Source organism: Orbicella faveolata, unplaced genomic scaffold, assembly GCF_042242905.1.
Source record: "Orbicella faveolata isolate gen_17 unplaced genomic scaffold, um_ofav_v1 contig_3, whole genome shotgun sequence".
NCBI classification, from domain to species: Eukaryota; Metazoa; Cnidaria; class Anthozoa; order Scleractinia; family Merulinidae; genus Orbicella; species Orbicella faveolata.
In genome coordinates, this window is record NW_028301558.1 from 14,315,071 (window position 1) to 14,336,468 (window position 21,398).

A 21,398-nucleotide genomic window follows, 5' to 3' on the forward strand; every position below is an offset into this window, starting at 1 on the left:
GAATCCGGTCCCAAGCCTCCGCCGAAATTTGTCAGAGAGCCGTTAAAGCGTTCGAAGGTGTTCTTTTTGTTTGGAGAGGAAAATTCATTTTGATTCCAATTGGTCAAGGGATCAAAAGTCAGACAACCTGTCGGATAGCTGCGCAATTATGTGCTGAGGAGTTCACGTCTTGAAAGAGAGGAAAAACGAAGGTTTATTTCGCTATGCAGGCTTCGTACGGACCACCTCCTCCAACTGTGCCGTCCACGTCTCAATGTGTTACTCGCGTTCAGTTGAACATTTCTTGCAGGAATCTGCTCGATAAAGATGTGATGTCCAAGTCTGACCCAATGGCTGTTGTCATGATATTGAAAAACAGCAGCTGGTTCGAGGTAAGCTTATTAAAATGGTGTAGGGTAGCTTCCGCCCTATGAACATCAGCTTTTATGAAGAATGCTTTCTCTTGATGCAGCTCAAAAGTCGACTTAATCTTAGCTTTAAAATTTGTTTATTGCTTTTTTGTAGGATGCACTCGTTAAAGTAATTTTAATTTCAATAAATATTGCCACCTTTTGTTTGTAAATTAAAATTCCCGCGGATTTTGACTCCATCTTCAATGGGCAAATATAAATAAGCTTTATAAGCTCACGGTAGTCCTGGTACTTTATCAAAGGAACCTTTTGCAGTTTACACGTTCAACGTTCTTAAAGATATCATATTTTATTGAAAAATTTTGCAATCGTGTTAATTCATTTATTGTTCTGTACAGGTTGGAAGAACAGAAAAGTTGGATAACACATTAAATCCTCAATTTTCAAAAGCTGTAATCATAGATTACTTTTTCGAGGAGCTGCAAAAGTTGAAGTTTTTCATTTATGATATTGACAATCCAAATACTACAAGTCTTAAGTCTGCAGATTTCTTGGGAGAAATGGAATGCACTTTGGGTCAGGTTAGCTCATAAATCAATAAAATTATTTTGATATTATAGATACTGGGTATGTTGTAGGTACGTTTGTTTTTTAGGTCAGGATTAGTTCAAGCTAGATTTATTTGTTCCAGCCAAAGCGAAATTTTGCTAAGCCGGTTTACTTTTTGTTTCCACCTTTTTTTTATTTCTTGGTGGGGAGCGGGGGGGGGGGGGGGGGGGGGGTTTGCAGGCTGTTAAATGATTACATGTATAACATGCACACCACCCACCCCGCCTAACCCAAATCCCTACCATAACCCTAACCCCCCAGATCATTTTTTTTTATTATTACTTTCTACTTGTCTAGATAGAAACACCTGGTCTCTGACTCTGTAGTCCACCTGGCCTTCATCTTCACTAGGCCACGCATGCAATTGTTTCAAATTGTCTCAAATTTTTTGGTCTAATAAATATTATTATTGGTCCCAGAGACTCCTTTCCCCTTTGACACAAATGAACCTAAGTTGAAATTATGGCCTAATGAACAAATGACCTACAACAGGTACATGTGCTAGAAATATAATAACTCAGATTCACAGAACTTTTTTCATTTAAAGGTTTAAAAAATCCTTGAGAATCTTTGACGATTTTCTTGGCAATCTTGTATTTCATCATATAAAATAATTCATAATTAAAAAAGGGGAACAAATACACAGAAATGTTTCCTGAGGTCTCACAATGATATTTCTGAAGGATCCTAAGTGAGTTCACTTTATATCCTCTGAGGAATTTTTTCTCAATTGCTGATGAAGTTCTTATCATATCCTGAGGATCTCAAAGCAACCCACGGAAATACAAGTTCTCTCTAATGATTTTTGTTCACAGTTTTGTGAAAGATCTTACTCAAATAGTTGATCCTGTCAAATTGTTTTCAGCTTGTGTCATCTGGAACCTACACAAAACCACTTGTTCTAAAAGGCACTCCAAATCAGGCTGGTACCATAACGGTGAGTGACATGGTCTATTTTAAAATCCTATCCTAATAAGGGTGTAATTAATGACCTTATTAATTTTATTATTGCCAGGTGGTGGCAGAAGAAGTTTCAGGTGGAAGTGATGAAGTGCTTTTACAGTTTAGAGCAGAGAAACTTGACAAGAAGGTTAGCTGTGGGGTTGCTACATTTAAATTATGAGGCACAGAAGCTTATAGAGGTTAAAGCATTCTGTAAAGGTGTGGTACTTTAAGTGCTCAGCCACTTAAATTATTATCACTACATGTATTTTTTATTGCACTTTTTCAAGACATAACTATGGACATTGTTGATGAATCATATGCAGCTGGTGATGGATAGATGAGCCATGTTACTCACATATCTATGAACATTTTAGGGGTTCTGAACATCATTATTTTCCATTCTCAAATGAGATGTGTTAAGATTTTTTACTTTGCCTCTGATATTAAAGATCAAGGAAGCCATGCACAACCTTGGGAAATAGCAGTACTTACAAACTCAATATGCAGTTCACATTGTTTTTGTTCTTACTGTTTAGTTGCCAATAGTAATTTATTTATTAATTAAATACTTTCCATCACATTTTATAAGTTCAGGGACTATCTCTATGTTAATGGTAATTCTGACACAGTAGTTTTCCATTAGAATGATTTACCAGCTTTGGGTTCAAACAAGTAGTGCTCAATATATGTGAGATAAATTCTTGGCTTCTAGTTTCATTTTTTTAATACTTCTGCCGGTTTCTCTAAGTATTTTATTTTTTGAATCAACAAACACAAATATACGGTCCAGTTCAAGAGCACCTGTCCCATGGATTTGTTTTTATACAGGATTTTCTTGGAAAGAGTGATCCTTATTTGGAACTTGCAAGATCAAAAGAAGATGGAACATTTGTTGTTGTGCACAGAACAGAGGTCTGTTTAGAAACACTGGAAATTTGCATATAAGTAAAGATCCTTACAAAAAGGAACAAGACCAAATATTGAACGATTATTATAAGTGGGTAGCGTTGCACTTGAAATGTGAACATTTTTCAGTAATTTATGTAAAACTGTGTATAATTTGATCATAAATTATAATGTATAAAGCTATTTGAATGAAACACTGTTCTTGATAGATATTCAAGTCCTAAATTTCAATGCCATTTCTATTTTACGTGTTAACATAAGGGCTGGTCTCTTGGACTCAGCATTTTGATCAATACAAGTTTTTGAAGAATGCTCAGAGAGATGCTTAACATGTTTACTTACAAGTCGTAATATTGCAAAAAAAAAATTACTGGCGAGCACAGTAAATGACATTTAGCTCATGTTGATTGCATTCTGGAATATTCACGACAGATGATCTTGTCAAAATCGCACAAATTATGTCACTCAATAACACAAACTGTCAATGCTCACATAACATAATAGTAATTAATAATTTATATTGCACAGGTTGTATGAATATATGTGATCACCTGCGCAATACAAAAGTGAGCTATAAAATAATATCTGCGTATTAAAAACTAAAAACTTAAAGTACAATAATGTAAAATGAGCTAAAACTGCATTAAAATTAGATAAATAAAGATAAAATAACAGTGTAAACAGTGCAATGTGAAAATCATTAAAGTGATGTGAAATTCTGTATATTATTACTCTAAGTGGCTGCTCTGCTGGCACAGCATTTAAATAATTGAATATTATTTTATTGATTAACAGGTTATTCAGAACAATTTAAATCCCAAATGGAAACCATTTCAAATACCAGTTCAACAACTTTGCAATGGAGACTATGACAGGACCATCAGAGTACGTCTGTAATTTTTCATTTCCTTAATTAGCAAGTTATTTAGTCAGGGTGAATTTAATCACCAAATTGTCTTTTATTAATTTACAACTATAACAATGATCAATTAACATATAAAATTATTGTCCTTCAGATTGCATGTTTTGACTGGGATTCAGATGGAACACACGACTTCATTGGTGCATTTACCACAAATCTCCGTGAGATGTGTTCAATTCAACAGCCCAGGGAGGTATAGGCATTAATTTTGTGAATCACCTTTTTCAAATAATTTTTCTCAGTAGGCCATTTTCCAGTTGCCTTATGCTTTTCCAGAAAATTCTATATCCTACCCACAGAAGGTTTTAATTATTGATTTAACCCCCCGCCTATCAGGGAATTTCAGCTACAAAATCATTATTTTTTCTTAAAAATTTCTTGTTTTCAAGACTGAGCCCCTTCCTCCTGGAATTTCCAGTGACCTTCCATGGGAAGGGATGGTTTCTTTAAAACTGGAATGTACCTTTTACCTCTGCATTAAAATGAGTCTTTGTGCAAAACCATTCAGTACACATGAAAAATTGTGTTTCTCCAGCACATTAAATTAAGTCCTGCATAAGGAATTGTTTTGAAACAGAGGCAACAGCCGACTTGGAAATGACCTATTATGCAAGTTTAATAAAAGAGTATCCGGCCTTTAATTTGCCTTTTTTTGCACATATCAGTTTTATTTTTTTATCAGTGAAAACTATAACATTTATAATCACAATATCCAGCCCCCATCTTAATTTTCACACAAATTATCCTGTGAAGTGATGATCGGAAATGGTTATTTCTCTCCATGTCATTTCTAGACTCAGTGGCCATGTATAAATGAGAAGAAGCAAAAGAAAAAACGTGGGTACAAGAACTCTGGATTAGTCTTCCTTTCAAAGTGTGAGGTGAGTATGTATAAAAGAAAGATTGTATAAATGCAGACTTACTGTACAATGGAGTGGCTTTCAATTGAGAGTTGAAAACCCAAAGCCAAGTGAAAGTAATGACTCTGGCCAAACACAAAGAACACAGTCATGTAACTACACAATCAAGTGAACAATTGAACCAAAACTTGAAATATATACTTGTAGCCAGCACAGAGCAGGGAAAAGTGTATAAGCAAGTAGTCATGATTGGTTTTGGTTTTACCTCTGATTGGATGACAAAGTGAGACATATTTTGTTAGGTCAATCACTAATCAACACTTATTTGTGAGAAGTGTTCTAGTCGGTAAACTATCAAAAATTGTTTTTCCAGCATAACCCCCTTGAACCTGTTAGATCTGCCAAGTGTACATGCACTTACTTTGAGCTTTCATTACTTTGTAGGTTGTTAAAGTGTCCTCATTTTTAGACTTTATCCAGGGTGGCTGTCAACTGAACTTTACGGTAGATTTAGGGATTGTCATATTTATAATTAAATATAGAATTTGGAGATAATCTGACTGATAGTTTCTTGATTCCTCTTTGGATATGGTAATCAACATGTACAGTGGAATCTGGATTTTTTTTAACCCCTATTCTTGTGGGAAAAGAAAATGATTTGAAACATTGGGAGGATAGCCTGCAAGCAGGCTGTCGTGTTTAGTCCAGGGGCACGGCTGGCAAAACCATCAGTTACACACATGTGAGTGGCAAAGCTGCCAGTTAATAAAATTGTGTACAATTTCCAGTTTATAACTATAATATTTTTGGCAAGCTTGTTTTTCATGTTAGAAACTGATGAAATCTCCAAAATTAATAATATCATTTATTACCTCTCCTTCATCTGTCAATATTATTTGAAATTAAGTGGTTACTCATTCTTAAACTGGTCAACAGGTAGGAATAGATTTTACAGCCTCCAATGGTGATCAGAGCAAATCAACCTCCCTTCACTACATCAACCCCTACGCCCCAAATGAATACATGCAGGCACTAACAGCTGTTGGAGAAATCATTCAGGATTATGACAGGTATTTATTACTGTCAGCGATTGAAAATGGCTTTGAGTAATACTTTCAAAATGTTTGGAAATGTTAAGATTTAAACATATTTGATGGATTCAATAAATTCGACTAACTTGCAAGGCTATCATGTTTTAAGGGAGTAAAGATGGTTATTTTGTAACTTTTGAATGGCTTTTTGTTTTGAACAACTAAACTTTACAAGAATGGCTAGATACAAAATCTAATTAAAAATTGCATTCTTTATAAATTACGAAGATTTTTAAATGTTAATAATAACAAGAAAATGATATGATTTCACTGAAACATTTACTGATTAAAACATTGATTGCTTTTGCAGTGACAAGTTGTTTCCTTCTTTTGGTTTTGGTGCAAGAATTCCACCCACATATCAGGTAAATTACCATGTCAATTACCAGGGCTGTCATTTTTTTTTTGAGACAACTGTAGCCTTGATCTTCACGCTCGTAACAAACTTGTTACCTTGTAGGTGAATTGTATCAACTATAGTCCAGTTCACCTGTAACATCAAGGGCTCATCAAATATACTCAGCTGCAGCAGGTGTTATGGCCCTTAATGACTTAATAATAATTATAATGTCTATCATCTGAAAAATGCCTTGTCTGGTGAAAAGTGCTTTCCCTGGTCAGCAAACTCAGGCCATCAATGCACCCTCCAACTCCGTCTGCAATGCCAGCAGGAGGCTGTGATACAGGGATTGTATTGTTGAACCACTCCAGACACTGCTCTCCACAAGATTGGTCTTGACCAACTAAGGTGCTTCCATCATCTCACGAGATAGATGGATCCCTACTACTATACCTTAGAGCAGTTTTCAATTGAGTGTCACAAAACGAAAACCAATCACAAAGGACGCAGGCAATCCAGTGAATCAGTCAGAACTCAAAGTAATTATATCTAGCTGACAGAAAGCGTGGGAAAATGTGTACGAACTAATCATGATAACTGCTCTATATAGGGCGTACACTGATTTCGTTATTTATTTGTGATCTCATCAGTGTTATAATGAAAAGAAATAATCGATGATTTTAATGTCTGTCTGATGTGAACTTAAGTCATGTTCAATTTTAGGTGTCTCATCAATTTCCACTAAACTTCAATCCCAGTAATCCATACTGTGCAGGTATGACTACGTATTCTCAATAAGCATTTTGGCATTTCCTGTTCATAATAGGCATTTGTCACATGGCCACAGGCAAAGAGCTAGCAGGTCATATAAAGACAAGATTCTATCTGTTTTTGTTTTGTTTATTTTTTGTTGTTTTGAATAGACCATATTCATATTCTCAGTATTAGCCTAGGAATTCTAGCTTGCAAATGAGGCTAATGCAGGGAGTCTTTTCAAATGAAAATGATATTTTAAATCTCTATTTTATGAGATTCCCCCACATGAGCCTCCATTACTAGTTCCAGTCCAATACCGAGAAGACAAATATGGCCTATTGGTGTTTGGATGGTCTTTGAATAATTAATATTTGAATTAATTATTCATGAAACATCAGTCACATGAGTAGCCTTTTGTACATTATACTAGCATTTTTTCAAGCATTTTAGTGAGGCAAAAGCATTAAGTGTTATTCAAGCATTTTAGTGGCATTTCCCAGAAAATTAATATTTTTTCCGCAGAAAATAGAAATAAAAATTATACTTTTTTTTTCACAAGAAAATGAAGACTTTTAACTTAGCCTCTTCCCTTAAGTATCACTCACTGAAAGGGGACAAAAGATTAACAGAACAACAGATCATTTAGAGAATTATCTGCTGGTGTATTAAAACTATTACATACGTTGTTGTTAACCTGTTAGACTAGGTATACGTTTTTGTTAAGCACTCTGAACTGTTGACTGTGTTGAAATATTAAAATTATTAAAATTTAAAAAACCCTATGTATGAGCATTAACCAAGCATTTTAGTGACTTATTTAGGGGAGACCGAGCATATTAGGGGAAAAAATGGAGCATTTAGGTGGAGCATTTTAGTGGGGAAATAAAAGCATAATGTACAAAAGCCTACACATGAGTAACTTTTCAAGTACAGTCAGTATTTTTATAAAAGCATGTGTACTAACAGCAGTATTGTCAAGGATATTGTTATCAGAAAGGAAACAACGTTTTTCATTTTACAAAACAGGTTTCAACATTCCTATGTCATCTTCAATTGCGAATGTTTGACGGTTGTACATCTGAATTTTCACTGTATACAAGATTATGTTGTAGAATTACACCATCGATATCGTTATGTTTTGATACATGTCAAACATGTTTCTCATTGATTTTTCATAACCTGTTGACTTGTATGTTCAACTTAATCTTCTTTTTTTTATCTGTTAGGTCTTCCTGGCTTAGTCCAAGCTTATCAAACTTGTATACAAAGTGTGCAGCTTTATGGTCCAACTAACATCTCGCCTATCATCAATCATGTTGCACACTTTGCAATGCAAGCAGCTCAAACCCCAGCTGCCACTGTAAGTTATAATAATTTATGCTCCAGTACATCTAAAGGTTTTTTTTTCCCACCCATGTCAAGCCTGTGAACAGGCCCTGGCTGGAAGGAAGGGCCAAGAACGATCTGGTCGTGGCTAGACGGGTCAAGAAGGAACTAGCTGTGACTGACTAGAGAGCCTGTTCACTAGCTACAGCCATGTCCAGTACATGTCAAAGAAGCCCTGCAGCCTATAAAGTAATTAAAACAGCACCCCTTACTCCCAACATGTAAATCAAGTTACCATCATGTTTTATGAACTGACTTGTCAACAGTACAAACTGACAAATTGTGTCTGCTGTGAGACAGGTGAAATATTTTAAGCCCTTGCAGTGAGATGTATTATAAACTGAGTGGTCACCATTTTTAAGCCCTTGCAGTGAGATGTACTATGAACTGACCGGTCAACAGTACAAACTAACAAATTGTATCCACTGTGAAACAGATGAAATATTTTGAGCCCTTTGCAGAGAGACGAAACATATAGCTCAAATTATTAATAAAAGGGTTGATATCCAATCTAAGGGAATTTACACATTTATAATTGCCTGTCATTAGCACTACTTCATACTGCTCCTTTTGACTGACGGCGTAATCACAGATATGGATCAGACCAAGCAGGCTGTTGTAGCAGCTTCAGCGCTTCCTATGTCAATCATTATTGTTGGTGTTGGAAGTGCTGACTTTCAAATGATGGAAGAGCTAGACAGTGATGACAGAGTGTAAGTAACCAGCATTTTCAATGGTAACATGTTGCAATCAGGCATTCGTTTTTTCTGATCACCTCCCAAAAAAGAATGCCTGATCACAGGTTATTAATTTTCAATGTTTTGGAGAGTTTTTTTTGCAGCATACATGCATAATTATGTATGTTGTGGTTTAATTTTTACCATTGCTTGATATTTAATGTTGATGGATATCATGTGGTTATAAAATGTCACTCTGTAAAGCATCTTTTCTTATAAGCAAATTATCACATTGATGTATGCTGTGATTACACCTAGCAAGTGCACTACATGTAGTTAAACATAACACAGTAATAAGTGAACAACAAAGTTCAAAACTAACTTAGTTTCAAACAATGATATTTACCTCATAATGTGCAAAACAATGTCTCTATAGATCTTAATTAGACTGAAAAGGTGTGTTAAGATTTAAGAATTAAGCTTCTCATTAAAATACTGACTTTATATGCTAAACTGATCTTTGAAAAGGTTGAGAATTTTGCTACTTAATTTCTTCTTCTTCTGGCTAGCAGGCTGATGTCACATGGCAAAGCTGCTCAGAGGGATATTGTTCAATTTGTCCCCTTTAGGAAGTTCAAAACTGTAAGGCTTTAATTTATTAAGTTTATGTATATTACAAACAGAAAGTCAAGACACAATAATGAAATTAATCTATTATTTAGTCTTGTAATAAGGATATAGATTGTGATTGTAAACACAGAAATTTGGAAAACCAAATGTAGCCAAGACTAATTAATAAATTAGCATTATATACTAAATACAAGGAGGTGCAGTGGCCTTATGGTTAGTGCGCTCGACTCCAGACTGGGCGGTCTGAGTTTGGGCCCTGGCTGCAGACATTGTGTTGTGTTCTTGAGCAAGACACTTTACTCTTACAGTGCCTCTCTCCACCCAGGTGTATAAATGGGTACTGGCAAACTTAATGCTGCGGGGTAATCCTGCAATGAATTAGCATCCCATCCAGGGAGGAGTAGAAATACTCCTAGTCGCTTCATGCTACTGAAACCGGGATAAGCTCCAGCCTGATGGGCCACTTGGCTCGTATGCAGAGTATTTAGGTACTAAATGTTTTAGATTACTGATCAGAACAATACTGATTTTTGTACTTTTGTTTAAACAAGTATATTTTTTTTTATTAAGAGCATTTGCCTGAACAGGCTATTTGTAAACAATTCTATTTCAGTAGCTCATTTACATTTCACACTAATTTATACAACCTTCTATTTTAGGTTTCTCCTGCTGCATTAGCCAAAGAAGTATTAGCCGAGATACCCACACAATTGACAGGCTATTACAAGGCAAGAAGCATTTTACCGCAGCAGCGGCCAACACCCTGAGACAGTGTGTTTAATAATAACTATATTGGAACGATTAAAGGAAAACTGAGTGTCTAGTTTTAAGGTTATTTTAAGCCTCATAGGCATGTGGTCTTATTGGGCTGAATAGAGAAGGGAGGGGGAGGTTATTTAAAATCTAGTCCTTTTAAAAGAAATAGTGTGAATTTTGTGTCGTTTATTACTTATTAGACATCACATCTGGACAAAAACTAGCAGTAAAAGTTGAATATGGTGATGAATAATTTTAAAAGCATACTGTTAAATGCACCAGGTGTTGAAATGATTTTTTCAGTGCTGATATTTTAAGTTTACTTCTTGACAGAGTTAGGACAAATAGTCAAACAAACATGAAAACTGTAACAGACACTGTCAGATCTGCATTGTATTTTTTATAATCCAGTTTAAGTTCAAAGCTTATCATACAGACATCAGACCGTAGTGTGCCTTTGTCACCCAGCTCAACTTTGATGCTGGAGACCTGGTGGGGGGTCCTCCAATATGAAAAGGACGGGGGTGCTTGTCTTACCTTTTAGGGGTTAAAAAAGCGGTTTTGGGACCTATTAGGGTGTTCATCCTCAAAAGGTCTACAGAGGGTTTTTTTTGTGGTACTTTTTAGGGTATTGAGCCAGAAAAAAATATGACAGATTATTACACGTTGTTTAGGGATCGGTACCTCTTAGGGGTGAAAAAAGTTAAAGCCACGCCTACATGACAGTATCTTGGTACCTCTTAGGGGTTCTTTCCAAAATTTCCTACAAGCACCCCTGTCCTTTTATATGGGAGCACGCCCCAGGGGATGGGGGGGGGGGGGGGGGGAGTGCCTGTACATGTAGGCAATGTGTGAAAAGAGCATGCAGGAGAACCCTGGCTCAAACTTGAAATCATGTATAAAGTATGTTTTAATAATACTATTAGTAACATACCAAATTGAAGTGCAGCATTTTATTATTGTAATAATCAAGTAAGACTACTTGAGCAAATCAACCTGGTGTATATTGTTTATACATAAATTAGATTTTAAAGTTTCATACTCACCCCTACAGGCAAGAAAAGGCAAGATGTATCAGTCTGTTGCAGTCTTACGCCTGTCAAAGAATAACTTTATTCCAGCACTGGTAGAAATTTTGCCATTTATATTTTAAATTTGGCTAGGGTTGGAGAACATATCAACATTAATTTACATTCACTTTTTCCTCAACCAATTTGATCAATTAGAATACACAGGGCTCAAAAAACACTTGAATTCCAGCTTGCCCTTAAGACAAGTATCTCTCAAATAACGCTTGCCCTTGGCAAGTCTCAGCTTGCTCTTTGAATGATTTAGGTAAGGTTACCTGTCCAGAGGGAAAATCTACTTGTCCAGGATGACTGGACAGCACTTTTTTTCGAGCCCTGCTAATATAATTATTATAGTGAAGCTGTTAAAAATAGTTTTATGAAGTATATGGGACCCTGTTTTGTTGGTCTTTCTCATTTTGTTCAATAGAGGCTATTGTAATAGTGGTAATTGACTATTAGAAGTTGTTGAATTAACCACACCAAATTTCACACCAAATTGAAGTTGACATCTAAAAATAGGTTCCAATGCTGTGTGACACTCTTGGTTAGGTTTAATAAGTTTCTGAAAACTCTGAAGCTATGGTGACAGCTGCTCGATGACTTGTTATATTTCCATGGCATTTCTTGTCAACTTAGAACTGCGTCAGAAGTTAAGCTCTAAAAGTGGAAAGTGTTTCCTCTGCAGGATATTTCAGTGTATATGCATTAGAAATCAAATAGCATTACACTCTAAGTTGTTATTTCACTTGCACACAACTTGCTGAAAATAACAATAGTTCCTTGCATGAAGCAACTGCGGGGAGGTGCTGTGGCCACAGGGTTAATGTGCTCATCTCTGGGTCGAGTGGTCTGAGTTTGAGCCCTGCCGGGGTCATTGTTGTTTTCTTGGGCAAGACACTTAACTCTCACAGTGCCTCCCTGCACCCAGGTGTATAATGCTGGGGGTAACCCTGCGATGGACCAACATCCCATCCAGGGGGAGTAGAAATACTCCTAGTTGATTCATGCTACAAAAACCGGGATAAGCTCCAGCCTGATGGGCCACATGGCTCATATGCAGGCTTTAGGGACCGTTCATTTTTTATGAGGGAGGGGGGGCTGGTGGGATTTGGGAAGCACCATTTAAAAATCGCATGACCCCCCCTCAGCTTACCAATTTTTTCATATGGCCCCCCCTTATAGCGGTAATTTTTTGGGATGACCCCCCCCCCCCAAAAAAAAATTGAACAAACAATATTTAGATTTCAACTTTTTTAATATTTCTCTATTATCCCCCTACTTCACGTTATTGTGCTCACCATGAAGACAAAATTAGAATCCCTATACTACAGAGAGCTGTTGTTTAAAAAACAAATCAAAAGAAAGAGAAGTCAATTTCGGATCTCCTAGTTATGGCTCGCCCTGAGCGTGTGGCATTTGGCCTCTCATTGGCATCTTCCTCATCTGAATTGATGAATGCAAGAATGACGTCACTTGAATCATCTTCTCCCCCAGAGTCAATGGCATCACTGTCATACTCATCATTGTCACTTCCATCCATTTCACTGCTGTCAGCACTTGCCCTGTTGTCATTTTGTGTCAATGTCCTGGCATTTCTCAGTGTTGGTTGGCCAGCTCTGAGAGGACTCTTCTGCTGCAAGCATGAATGTCTTACAATTGCCTTTACTTTCTGACTCTTGCTGCGTTTCAAATGCTGCTTCAGCCCGTGGTGGTTCAAGTACTTGTTTAGTTCTGGAACACGGAGCTTTTTAAGCTTGGTTAGATCTTCGCACAACTCAGTCCAAGGATAATCCTCATGTGATTTATCTTTTGCGTCCCTACTTAACTTTGCCTTTTCTCCTGCTCTCTTTTTCCTTTTTAATTCCGGCACTTCAAGATGCTGAAGATAATCCACCACAAACTTTGATTTGACAATAAACTTATCTGCAAACAGAGCAACGCTCTCTGAGTCAGATAAAACCAGCCTGCCACTTCCATGCTCTTTCTTCGCTTGGACCCTTAGCTGCCAGTCATCTGGATCACGCCCTTCTTTTGGGGTCTTCTGGTAGGAGAGGTAGTGGTATTCCGGTAGGCAGGAATGGTCAGGAACTGGTTTAGGGTATCTTTCTATGGGTGGTCCAGTCCATTCACAACAAAGAGAACAAATTTCTCCTTCCTTTTCTTGACAGGACAACTTTAGAAACTCCCTGTAGTTCTCCCCCTCCTCATAGTGCTCATTCATAAACTTCTCAATCTTACGGAAGTAACAGTGGCCTGGAACAGAGTCTTTCCTTGCTCCTGCATTGTGATACTGAACCAAGTACAAAGTGTTGTACTTGCTGTTGATGTGTTGTGTGAAACACATTGTTACATTTAATTTACAAATGTCTTTATTTGGAAGGTTTTTCCCTCTACTCTAGTGACAGGCATGTATAAATGTTGCCCTATGCAGGTAGAACAAAAAGCTATGAGTGTTCTCAAATCTTGCAAATAGTGGATTACTTTTTATAAATTTTAGCATACTTGTTATGGTTTAAATTTATCTATGGTTTAAAATTTCTTAATTTTCAATGTCTCAAGTTCATTGTCATAATTCAGAACAAAGAGAAATGAAAATCCAATTGGTTTGAAAATTTTAGCCAAAACTAAATTTAAACCATAACATACCCATGAAGGGCTTTTCCAATCGGGAAAAGAGTGCATTACTACATGAGCATCATGAAAGAGGCTCATTCCAAAATGCGCAATAATGGCGAAAACAACGAGTCGTTTAAGAAAAGGTTTACAGCTGAACGATCCAGGCAGTTTGACATCTTACAAGCAAAAGAAGTAATCTCTCTAAGTGCGGATCGCTGTTCAGAAAGGGCGAGTGAGTTTTCCATGCCAGGGTACCAGTTGAAGCCCAGTGATGGACGAAAACTGAACTTCTCCATCAAAGAGCACAGAGCAATGGTGGAAAAGTTGAATGTCATATTGAAAGATGTAAAGGAACACGATTCCACACTCTTTCAGTCCAATTGGCTTGCTTTGAAGCAGGGCGAAGAATTTGCCCACAGTTTTAATGTAAAACAGATCAAATGTATAGAAGCTAAGTTGACGAAGGTCACGCAGGACATGGAAGCACTAGACAATAAGAAGAGCAATTATAACAGCATATTCAAGGGCATACTCACACAGCACATCAACAAAAGGAGAAGGAAAAAAGAAAACCACAGAAAGTCAAATGAAAGAAAGAGGAAGCGGACTGAAAACAACGTCCAACGAGTTTATGGAATCTGTGTTGGAAACCTGCTAGGAAATGATTTTCCAAAATGCCTTGTGTACCCTCCTAGAACGGCCGTCCCGGAAGAGTGTATTAAAGTTGTGGATGTTGCCACGTCGTTATTTAGAAGAGATGGGCCATACATCGCACAGCTCTTGGAAGGGAATTATTTCACCAATGCTGCAAGAAGCAGAATCACCACAAACCTTGAGCAGGAAGTCAGAGATTATGTTTACACCTTCATGTACCCTGAAGAGTACACTCTGACGGAAAGCATTGCTGCTTCTTGCAGCATTGGTGAAAGAGACTCCCATAGCAGCACAAGCGGCAACGAAGAACTCGACGACAGCGAAGATGAAGATGAGTGCCAGTGAAAGTTGCATTCGAAAATAAGTGTTAAATACTTCTTTTCAGTAGCTACAAATGCTTTTTGTCGCCAAACGTTTTTTTAAAGCAGAAGGAGAGTTTGTAATAAATTTGTATCCTGCCTTCTATGTTTATTCTATAGCAATTTTTTTGATATTCAAACATTATGCCATTTTAAAGTTTTACTAAAATATTTCACATGACCCCCCCTTTTCCCCTTATTTTTTTGGGATGGCCCCCCCTCGAAAGCCATTTTTTTTCGCATGGCCCCCCCCCAAATCCCACCAGCCCCCCCTACCTTATAAAAAATGAACGGTCCCTTACCATGAAACAACTGGTCTTTCAAATCACATTAATTAGACTCTACAAAATCAAACTCCTCCCAAGACTTAGTGCCACACAGTATCAAAATTGCAACTCAATGGCCAACATAACAACCATTCTTTACTTTTCAACTTTTTTATAGAGAAGTTACACAAATGATGCTTAAATTAACCTGTAGATATTGTTTAACCTTGAATATAATTTATGTACATTTTTAGCATTAAAAAATAAGAAGTATGCTCAATAAATTCCCTAATATGAAATGTGTTTACGTTATAGATTTCATCCTATTACAACACAACATGGGCAATTAAATATTATGCAAATTTCTGAAAACATGTGATTTTACTTGTAGCTCCATGCAGTTTTTTCCCTTGTGATTATTTCATTACCTAGTATACAAAGTGACAATATTGTGTTAAAATTGTTTTAATTAACATAGTTTGTCATCTCAGGAAATTTGAATCGATCCTATATTAACTATAACAATGTAATAAATAGCAAATCTAAATACATTATTTTGTCTAATACGATGCACAGTGTGTTACAACAAACATCAATCAAAATTTGTAGAATTCAAACTAGTGCAATTAAAATAATAATAATAGTTATTCCAATGAGCACTGCTTTTGACCGGAAGCAATTACATGTAGCTAAAATTGGAATTAACAAAACTATAGTCATAAAACTGTGTCAAAAGAGAACTTATTTTCTTTCAAAAGTGTAATTTTAAAATTGCTATAATTGCTACAAAGCAAATGGCTCATGATATGTACAATATTTACTCACCAGAATTTGGTCTAAAGAAAAGAATTATTTCCAATTTCGTTTTTTGGCATTGTTTTGCAGAATAACATTTATAACTACATACCAGTAATGTAATCTCTGACCTGCTTCTGAAACAAATTGTAATCAGTAAATTATTTTCCAGAGATACATAATAAGCCCTGTGCCCAAATTCTTAAATAGAGAATGCAATGACCTCACCCTTATATCTCCTTAACTCCAGTAAATATCATGTTCCCCTTCCCCTGATACCTTCTGTTTTTACAAACATGTTTTAATTTGTAAATTGTAAGTTGCTAAGTAATTGAAAATCTGCACTTTGTGAAAGTTACTGGTAAAGGCGTAACACAACTAAAATGGTAGTCAACAACAGATGCTAATGGCCGGGTTAACATCAATCATTACATATTATCGCCTTCATTGTCATCACCATCAACACTTTGACATACTTGCTCAACCAACTCATTAAACTTGTTTGGCTGGTCTACATAAACATGGTGCCCAGCACCTGTAATAACTTGAACATCAACATAACATCCCCTGCGCCTTTCCTTGGTTTCTTTCCCTGTGCTGTGATCGATCCATGATCGTGATCCATATATCATAGTAATGGGTATATTTTTGTCCACACTGCCAATTCTGTAAATCATAGGATGTCTAGCCCAACCGTATGGAATGGTCATATTCTTGAAAGCTGTTTCCCCACTGCAAAGAATAACATAAAGCAGGTTAATACATATGGTTTATTGACCATTAAGCTTGTTCAGTTCAGATGGCTGGATATTGCTATTTGCGTGTTTACAGACATGGAAAGAAGAGAACAAGGCCAATATCCAGCCATCTTGACCAAAACAAGCTAAGTCAATAAAGGATTTATTATAATGGAACCTGCTTCAGTATCAGGAAATTTTTTTCTTGTGGGATACAGTGGGCTTGCATAATCCTGAGTGGGCAAGATAGTGCCATCTTGCTCACTGGGTTAGCCAATCATGGTGCAGTATTTGGTTCGTCTTGCCCACTAACGGAGATAGCCATGTAATAATGTGGCATAGAATACTACTTCTTAGGCCCTTTACACAACTCAGTCACATGGTTTTTAATCTGACAAGCTGGACTGCAAGTTAAGCAGCAGGACATCCAGCTTGACTTACCTTAGTTTTACATGACCCACCGCAGAATGCATTATTTCAATGGCCAAGCCCAATCTCATACCTAGAGCCCCCATCCCCTTTGATCAGCCGTCGAAAACACAAAGAGCTTTGCATTTCCACTAGCAAAGGGGGAAGCGGGCTCTGGATACAAGACTGGGCCGAGCATGGCTGATTTTGCACAATGTGACTGCCACTTAAAAAACTTGTGCCACTTTGTCATCTGTTCCGAAGCAAAACCAAAACCAATTATGACTTACTTTGACATGTTTTCCTACACTTTGCATCAGTTAGAGATATTTGCTTGGAGTTGTCTGCATCCTTTGAGTTTGGTTAGAATGTTCATTTTGGTTTTAGTTTTCCCACACTCAAGTGAAAACTACTTCATTATATAACATAAATCACACAATTTTACACTCTGTGCTCCAATACAAAAAAGCCCTGAAATTTTTAAACAAGTTGCCACAATATAACTACCTGAGATACAACCCCGAATTGAACATAAAATAATACTACAAAGTGTTTCAAATGAGGAAGTCCCCATGTATGGCACCTTACCTTGGTACTTGGGCATTGCAATGGTAAATGTAGTTAAAAATAGTATCATCTGAAAGCATACTGGAAAACTTTCTTTGAAAGTCAGGCCTGAATTGGCGCACCAGTGAAGGACCTGTGAGTTAAAACAAATCAAATGAATTCACATTGGGGGAGACTTTTATGGTACACATCCACAAGAATGGCCTGTCAGGTCAGCGCAAATATCTACTCTTTGACGCCCATTTTGGGTATAATGGCAGCTGTCACAGGGTTACCCTCAACATTTATTTGCTGGTAATCACTTAATATACTTCTGGGTAGATAGAAGCAATATCAGAGTGAAGTATCTTCACTTGCCCAAGAATCCAGCCAGTGCTGGTGTGATGTCTATTCTAGTCCTAAGAACTGAAGGAGCAAGACAGTGCACTTATTGTCTAGCTCTGACACTAGCTTACTTCCAGTTTCTGCATAGGCCCACTAGGTGGAGGGGGGCAGGAGCTCGGGAGAATAGGGGACAGGAGATGGGAGACGAAAGGGCGGCGAGCAGGGGTTCTAAGACGGCAGGAAGCGGGATAGAAATGCAAAATGCTAATTTTTGTCATTGATTAGGTGTTCACAAATACTTTCAAAAAACAAGAACTCAATGAAAACGTTATTTGACTTGCATTTGGCATCGTTGGAGACTTCTGGGCTGATGAGCAGATGAAATTTGCCATTTGCCTAGAAAACTGGGGCTTACTTCCCGTAAAATTGGAAACCCTTTGAAAGCAGTTACATCATAGGTCATGAAATGTTGTCGCTTAAGTTGTCAAAAGGTGCGAGTAAGACGAACAAGGCTGAAAACAAAGGAAAAGGAAATGCCTAAGGATTGAGCAGCTAAATAATAATGATTGACTAGGATGTGTTTTGAGTCTCCTTATTTACAGCAGACAGGAGCAGGGGAAGTCAGGGGATAAAGGTACGGGAAGCAGGAGGTTCTGACCCCCCTAGCCTGTCCTCCCCCAACCACTAGCAGTTTAGCTTCTCCTCCAGACCTGCCAAGACAATCTTGCCAGGTATCCAGCAAAAAATATCAAACATAATTGACACTTATGGTTTGATTTAGCCCTCTTACTCCACATATGTATACACCATTACAGGGGCATACAAAATATACAAACATGTATCTGTATATTTTGAATACCCCAGTGAGGGTGTGTACACAATGATGTAAACATACACATTCAATACTTACCCCAAGGACCAGCGGCACGCAATCCTGCCAGTGGATTAAAAGGGCTTAAAACAGCTCCTAAAAACTTAACCCACACTGGAATATGTCTATTTATATTATCTTCAGTGGGTTTAACAGGGAATCCCCAAGGATCAGCTAGAATCAGATGCTGGATTCTGGAGGGGTACTTGAGGGCATAGGAACTTGCTAAGAAGCCACCAAGGCTGTGACCTAAGAGAACAAATTTGTCCAGTCCGATCTGTTCCCGCCATTTCTCAATGGAGTCCACAAACTGCTCTTCAGCTTCGCCTGGATCTGTGCTTAGCTGTGGTCGCGAGCTGCGGCCAAATCCCAACATGTCGAAAGCAAACACAGTCCTATTCTGAGAAAGGGTGTCGACATTCATCGCCCACAGACCCACACCTCCTCCAAACCCATGAATCAAGACTAGCGGCACTCTCTGAGCCCTTGGATTGAATCTTAACGTCCATATCCTGTGTCCATTTCCCAAAGGCACAAATTCACTTTCATAAGCCGATCGAGTTTCTAGGAGACAGGAAAAAGGGAAAAGTCGAGATGCAGGCATGCTCTTTGATGGTTGTCGAGAGGCTAAACATTCGATCATATCTCTCTGATGTGAAATATCTATTCTGATAAATAAATATTCGCGACAACAGACGTGTGGATTTTAGTCACATGATTATGTAATGCACGACATCGTTTATCGATAATGGCTACCCTGTGAAGGAAAATAACTCTAAACTGAGATCTCTACAATGTTACAACTTTGGAAAAATACAAACGGAGTAATTACAAATGCTTAACCGCAGAACGATCAAAGATCTATGAAAATGTCACCTTTCACGATGTTTATTTCGATCGTCTCGATAACGGAATTTGTGTAAGTTACACGTGTTTGATTTTAAAAAAAAATATATTACAGTCCAACAGGAAACACTCACTTTCTAATATTTGAGACTCGGCGATTTCCAGCAATTTCTCAGAGGTTGGACACCAACTGAACCAGCCAGAAAACCAATTCGCTCCTCCCTCGTCAGTGCTGTGAAAGAAAATAAGCCTACATGACGCTAACATTTTCAATCTGCGACTGAAAACCTACTACAAAATCGGAGAATTTGTTGACAGAGGGCTTAAGTGAAACACTGGATCATACTCATACCCTTGGTCTTCCGTTTCTTGCATGTTTTCAGTGGAAGCTAGTCGAATTCCTTGTCACCTTCCCCTCATACTCGTGTTGTTTACAAATATATAGCTTGCGCCGGTTGCGGTCTTTTGTCGTGTCGTGCAAATTTATGCTATGTTACGTCACGCGAAGTACAACACATGCGCCCTTGACCTTGAGTGTACTCTTGATTGACAAGCGAATGACAGCTAGGTCAATAACTGGGCAAAAAGAGGCGGGAAAGGTTACAAATTATATTTCTGTGCCAATAAGGGATATTTGTAGGTGTCCAGTTAGTCAATTTAGTCTGCCTACTGGACTTTGGACCTCTGTATGACTTTAGAATTTGCACCGTTTGCCAGTCACACGATACCAATTGTTTTTCTGTGCACAATCTACGACGAATATTTGGAAATAAATAAAACCTTTTCAGGGACCTAGATGTTGAAGTCAGGCCAAAATTGCGTTTTTTCGCAAAATGTTATTTTAGAGTTATAATTTCAGTTGTTGTTATAGTGACGGGAAATGCCGAGAGAGTATTCGTCAAGTAATTCGATAAGTTGTTCGGTGAAGCAGGGAGCCCTCGAAAAAACTGGTTGCCACAACTGTTCCAGGGTTAAATCTATGGACCAGTCTCAACGATATCAACAAACATAAAAATAAAAACATAAAAATAAAATAAATAAAATAAAATAAAAAATCATTTCAAGGCCTAGCTCGCTGAGGTCGAGCACTATTCGTGAGCCTGCTCAGGTTATTTGAGGTACGTAACTATATGTTAAGCGACGTGTAACAGTGTTAACCATACCATTAAACGTCGGACGATATGAAGTAAATAAAAAGAAGAAAAAGTAACAGCGCGATGAAAACCCGGGATGCACGCCGCAGAAAATTCTTTCTCCATGCACTCTTAGGATATGTTCACGCTTGATGCCCAAGTTCGATTCTCGTTGGGCGCTAATGGGAAAACACCTCTTTTCCAAGTACTCAAACCAGAATTAGGGCACAGGCACTGTGGCCGGGTACAAGGTTTCGACCTTGTACTGGGGTACTAGATGGTACTTGACTACTTGGAGCGCCAGTGTTTGAACGCAACACTATTTTTTGTCGGTGTCCAGACACCAGTGTTCGGGAACCAAGGGTGCCGATCACAGCCTTACACTGCTGTCCAAAATAAATTTCGCCGCCCGATCGAACGCGAATGTATACTTGCCAAACCTGAAGTGATTTCACAGTGATTTTTGCTGATTTCGAAGGGACTTTTTGTGTTTTTATCGGTGGAGGCCGTTTCCGTGTTTTCTC

The 21,398-nt window shown here is 37.7% G+C and overlaps 2 protein-coding genes across 4 annotated transcripts; one reads left to right on the top strand and one right to left on the bottom strand.

Annotated features, from left to right (window-relative positions):
- The first annotated feature begins 10 nt into the window (after window positions 1-10).
- Window positions 11-11,223, top strand: LOC110048153 (copine-3-like). 2 transcript variants are annotated; one of them, XM_020753937.2, is made up of 16 exons: window positions 11-371; window positions 749-931; window positions 1,825-1,896; window positions 1,975-2,049; window positions 2,733-2,816; window positions 3,606-3,695; window positions 3,827-3,925; window positions 4,527-4,613; window positions 5,037-5,096; window positions 5,529-5,662; window positions 5,994-6,048; window positions 6,747-6,798; window positions 8,006-8,139; window positions 8,715-8,878; window positions 9,412-9,484; window positions 10,132-11,223. In XM_020753937.2, exons 1-16 carry the CDS (start codon window positions 204-206, stop codon window positions 10,237-10,239), a joined length of 1,638 nt encoding a protein of 545 aa, XP_020609596.1. In that variant the 5' UTR covers window positions 11-203; the 3' UTR covers window positions 10,240-11,223. The 2 variants fall into 2 exon arrangements, with proteins under 2 accessions (XP_020609596.1, XP_020609598.1); XM_020753939.2 differs by having other exon boundaries at window positions 9,415-9,484.
- Window positions 11,224-15,327: 4,104 nt separating this feature from the next.
- On the bottom strand, window positions 15,328-20,241 carry LOC110048152 ((Lyso)-N-acylphosphatidylethanolamine lipase-like). Of its 2 annotated transcripts, XM_020753936.2 has the most exons (5): window positions 20,094-20,241; window positions 19,876-19,973; window positions 18,935-19,459; window positions 17,722-17,833; window positions 15,328-16,720 (listed from the first exon to the last, which is right to left on the bottom strand). In XM_020753936.2, exons 1-5 carry the CDS (start codon window positions 20,114-20,116, stop codon window positions 16,417-16,419), a joined length of 1,062 nt encoding a protein of 353 aa, XP_020609595.2. In that variant the 5' UTR covers window positions 20,117-20,241; the 3' UTR covers window positions 15,328-16,416. The 2 variants fall into 2 exon arrangements, with proteins under 2 accessions (XP_020609595.2, XP_089153387.1); XM_089297261.1 differs by lacking the exon at window positions 20,094-20,241 and having other exon boundaries at window positions 19,876-20,023.
- Window positions 20,242-21,398: the final 1,157 nt, after the last annotated feature.

What these genes read in the sequence shown, in the direction of transcription:
- LOC110048153 (XM_020753937.2), top strand. Translation starts at nt 204, where the DNA reads ATGCAGGCTTCGTACGGACCACCTCCTCCAACTGTGCCGTCCACGTCT. An exon ending in CAGAGAAACTTGACAAGAAG is followed by an intron (nt 2,050 to 2,732) that starts GTTAGCTGTGGG and finishes GTTTTTATACAG; the next exon opens with GATTTTCTTGGAAAGAGTGA. An exon ending in ACTATGACAGGACCATCAGA is followed by an intron (nt 3,696 to 3,826) that starts GTACGTCTGTAA and finishes ATTGTCCTTCAG; the next exon opens with ATTGCATGTTTTGACTGGGA.
- LOC110048152 (XM_089297261.1), bottom strand. Translation starts at nt 20,008, where the DNA reads ATGTTAGCGTCATGTAGGCTTATTTTCTTTCACAGCACTGACGAGGGA. An exon ending in CGAGTCTCAAATATTAGAAA is followed by an intron (nt 19,460 to 19,875) that starts GTGAGTGTTTCC and finishes CCTGTCTCCTAG; the next exon opens with AAACTCGATCGGCTTATGAA. An exon ending in GCGTGCCGCTGGTCCTTGGG is followed by an intron (nt 17,834 to 18,934) that starts GTAAGTATTGAA and finishes TTTAACTCACAG; the next exon opens with GTCCTTCACTGGTGCGCCAA.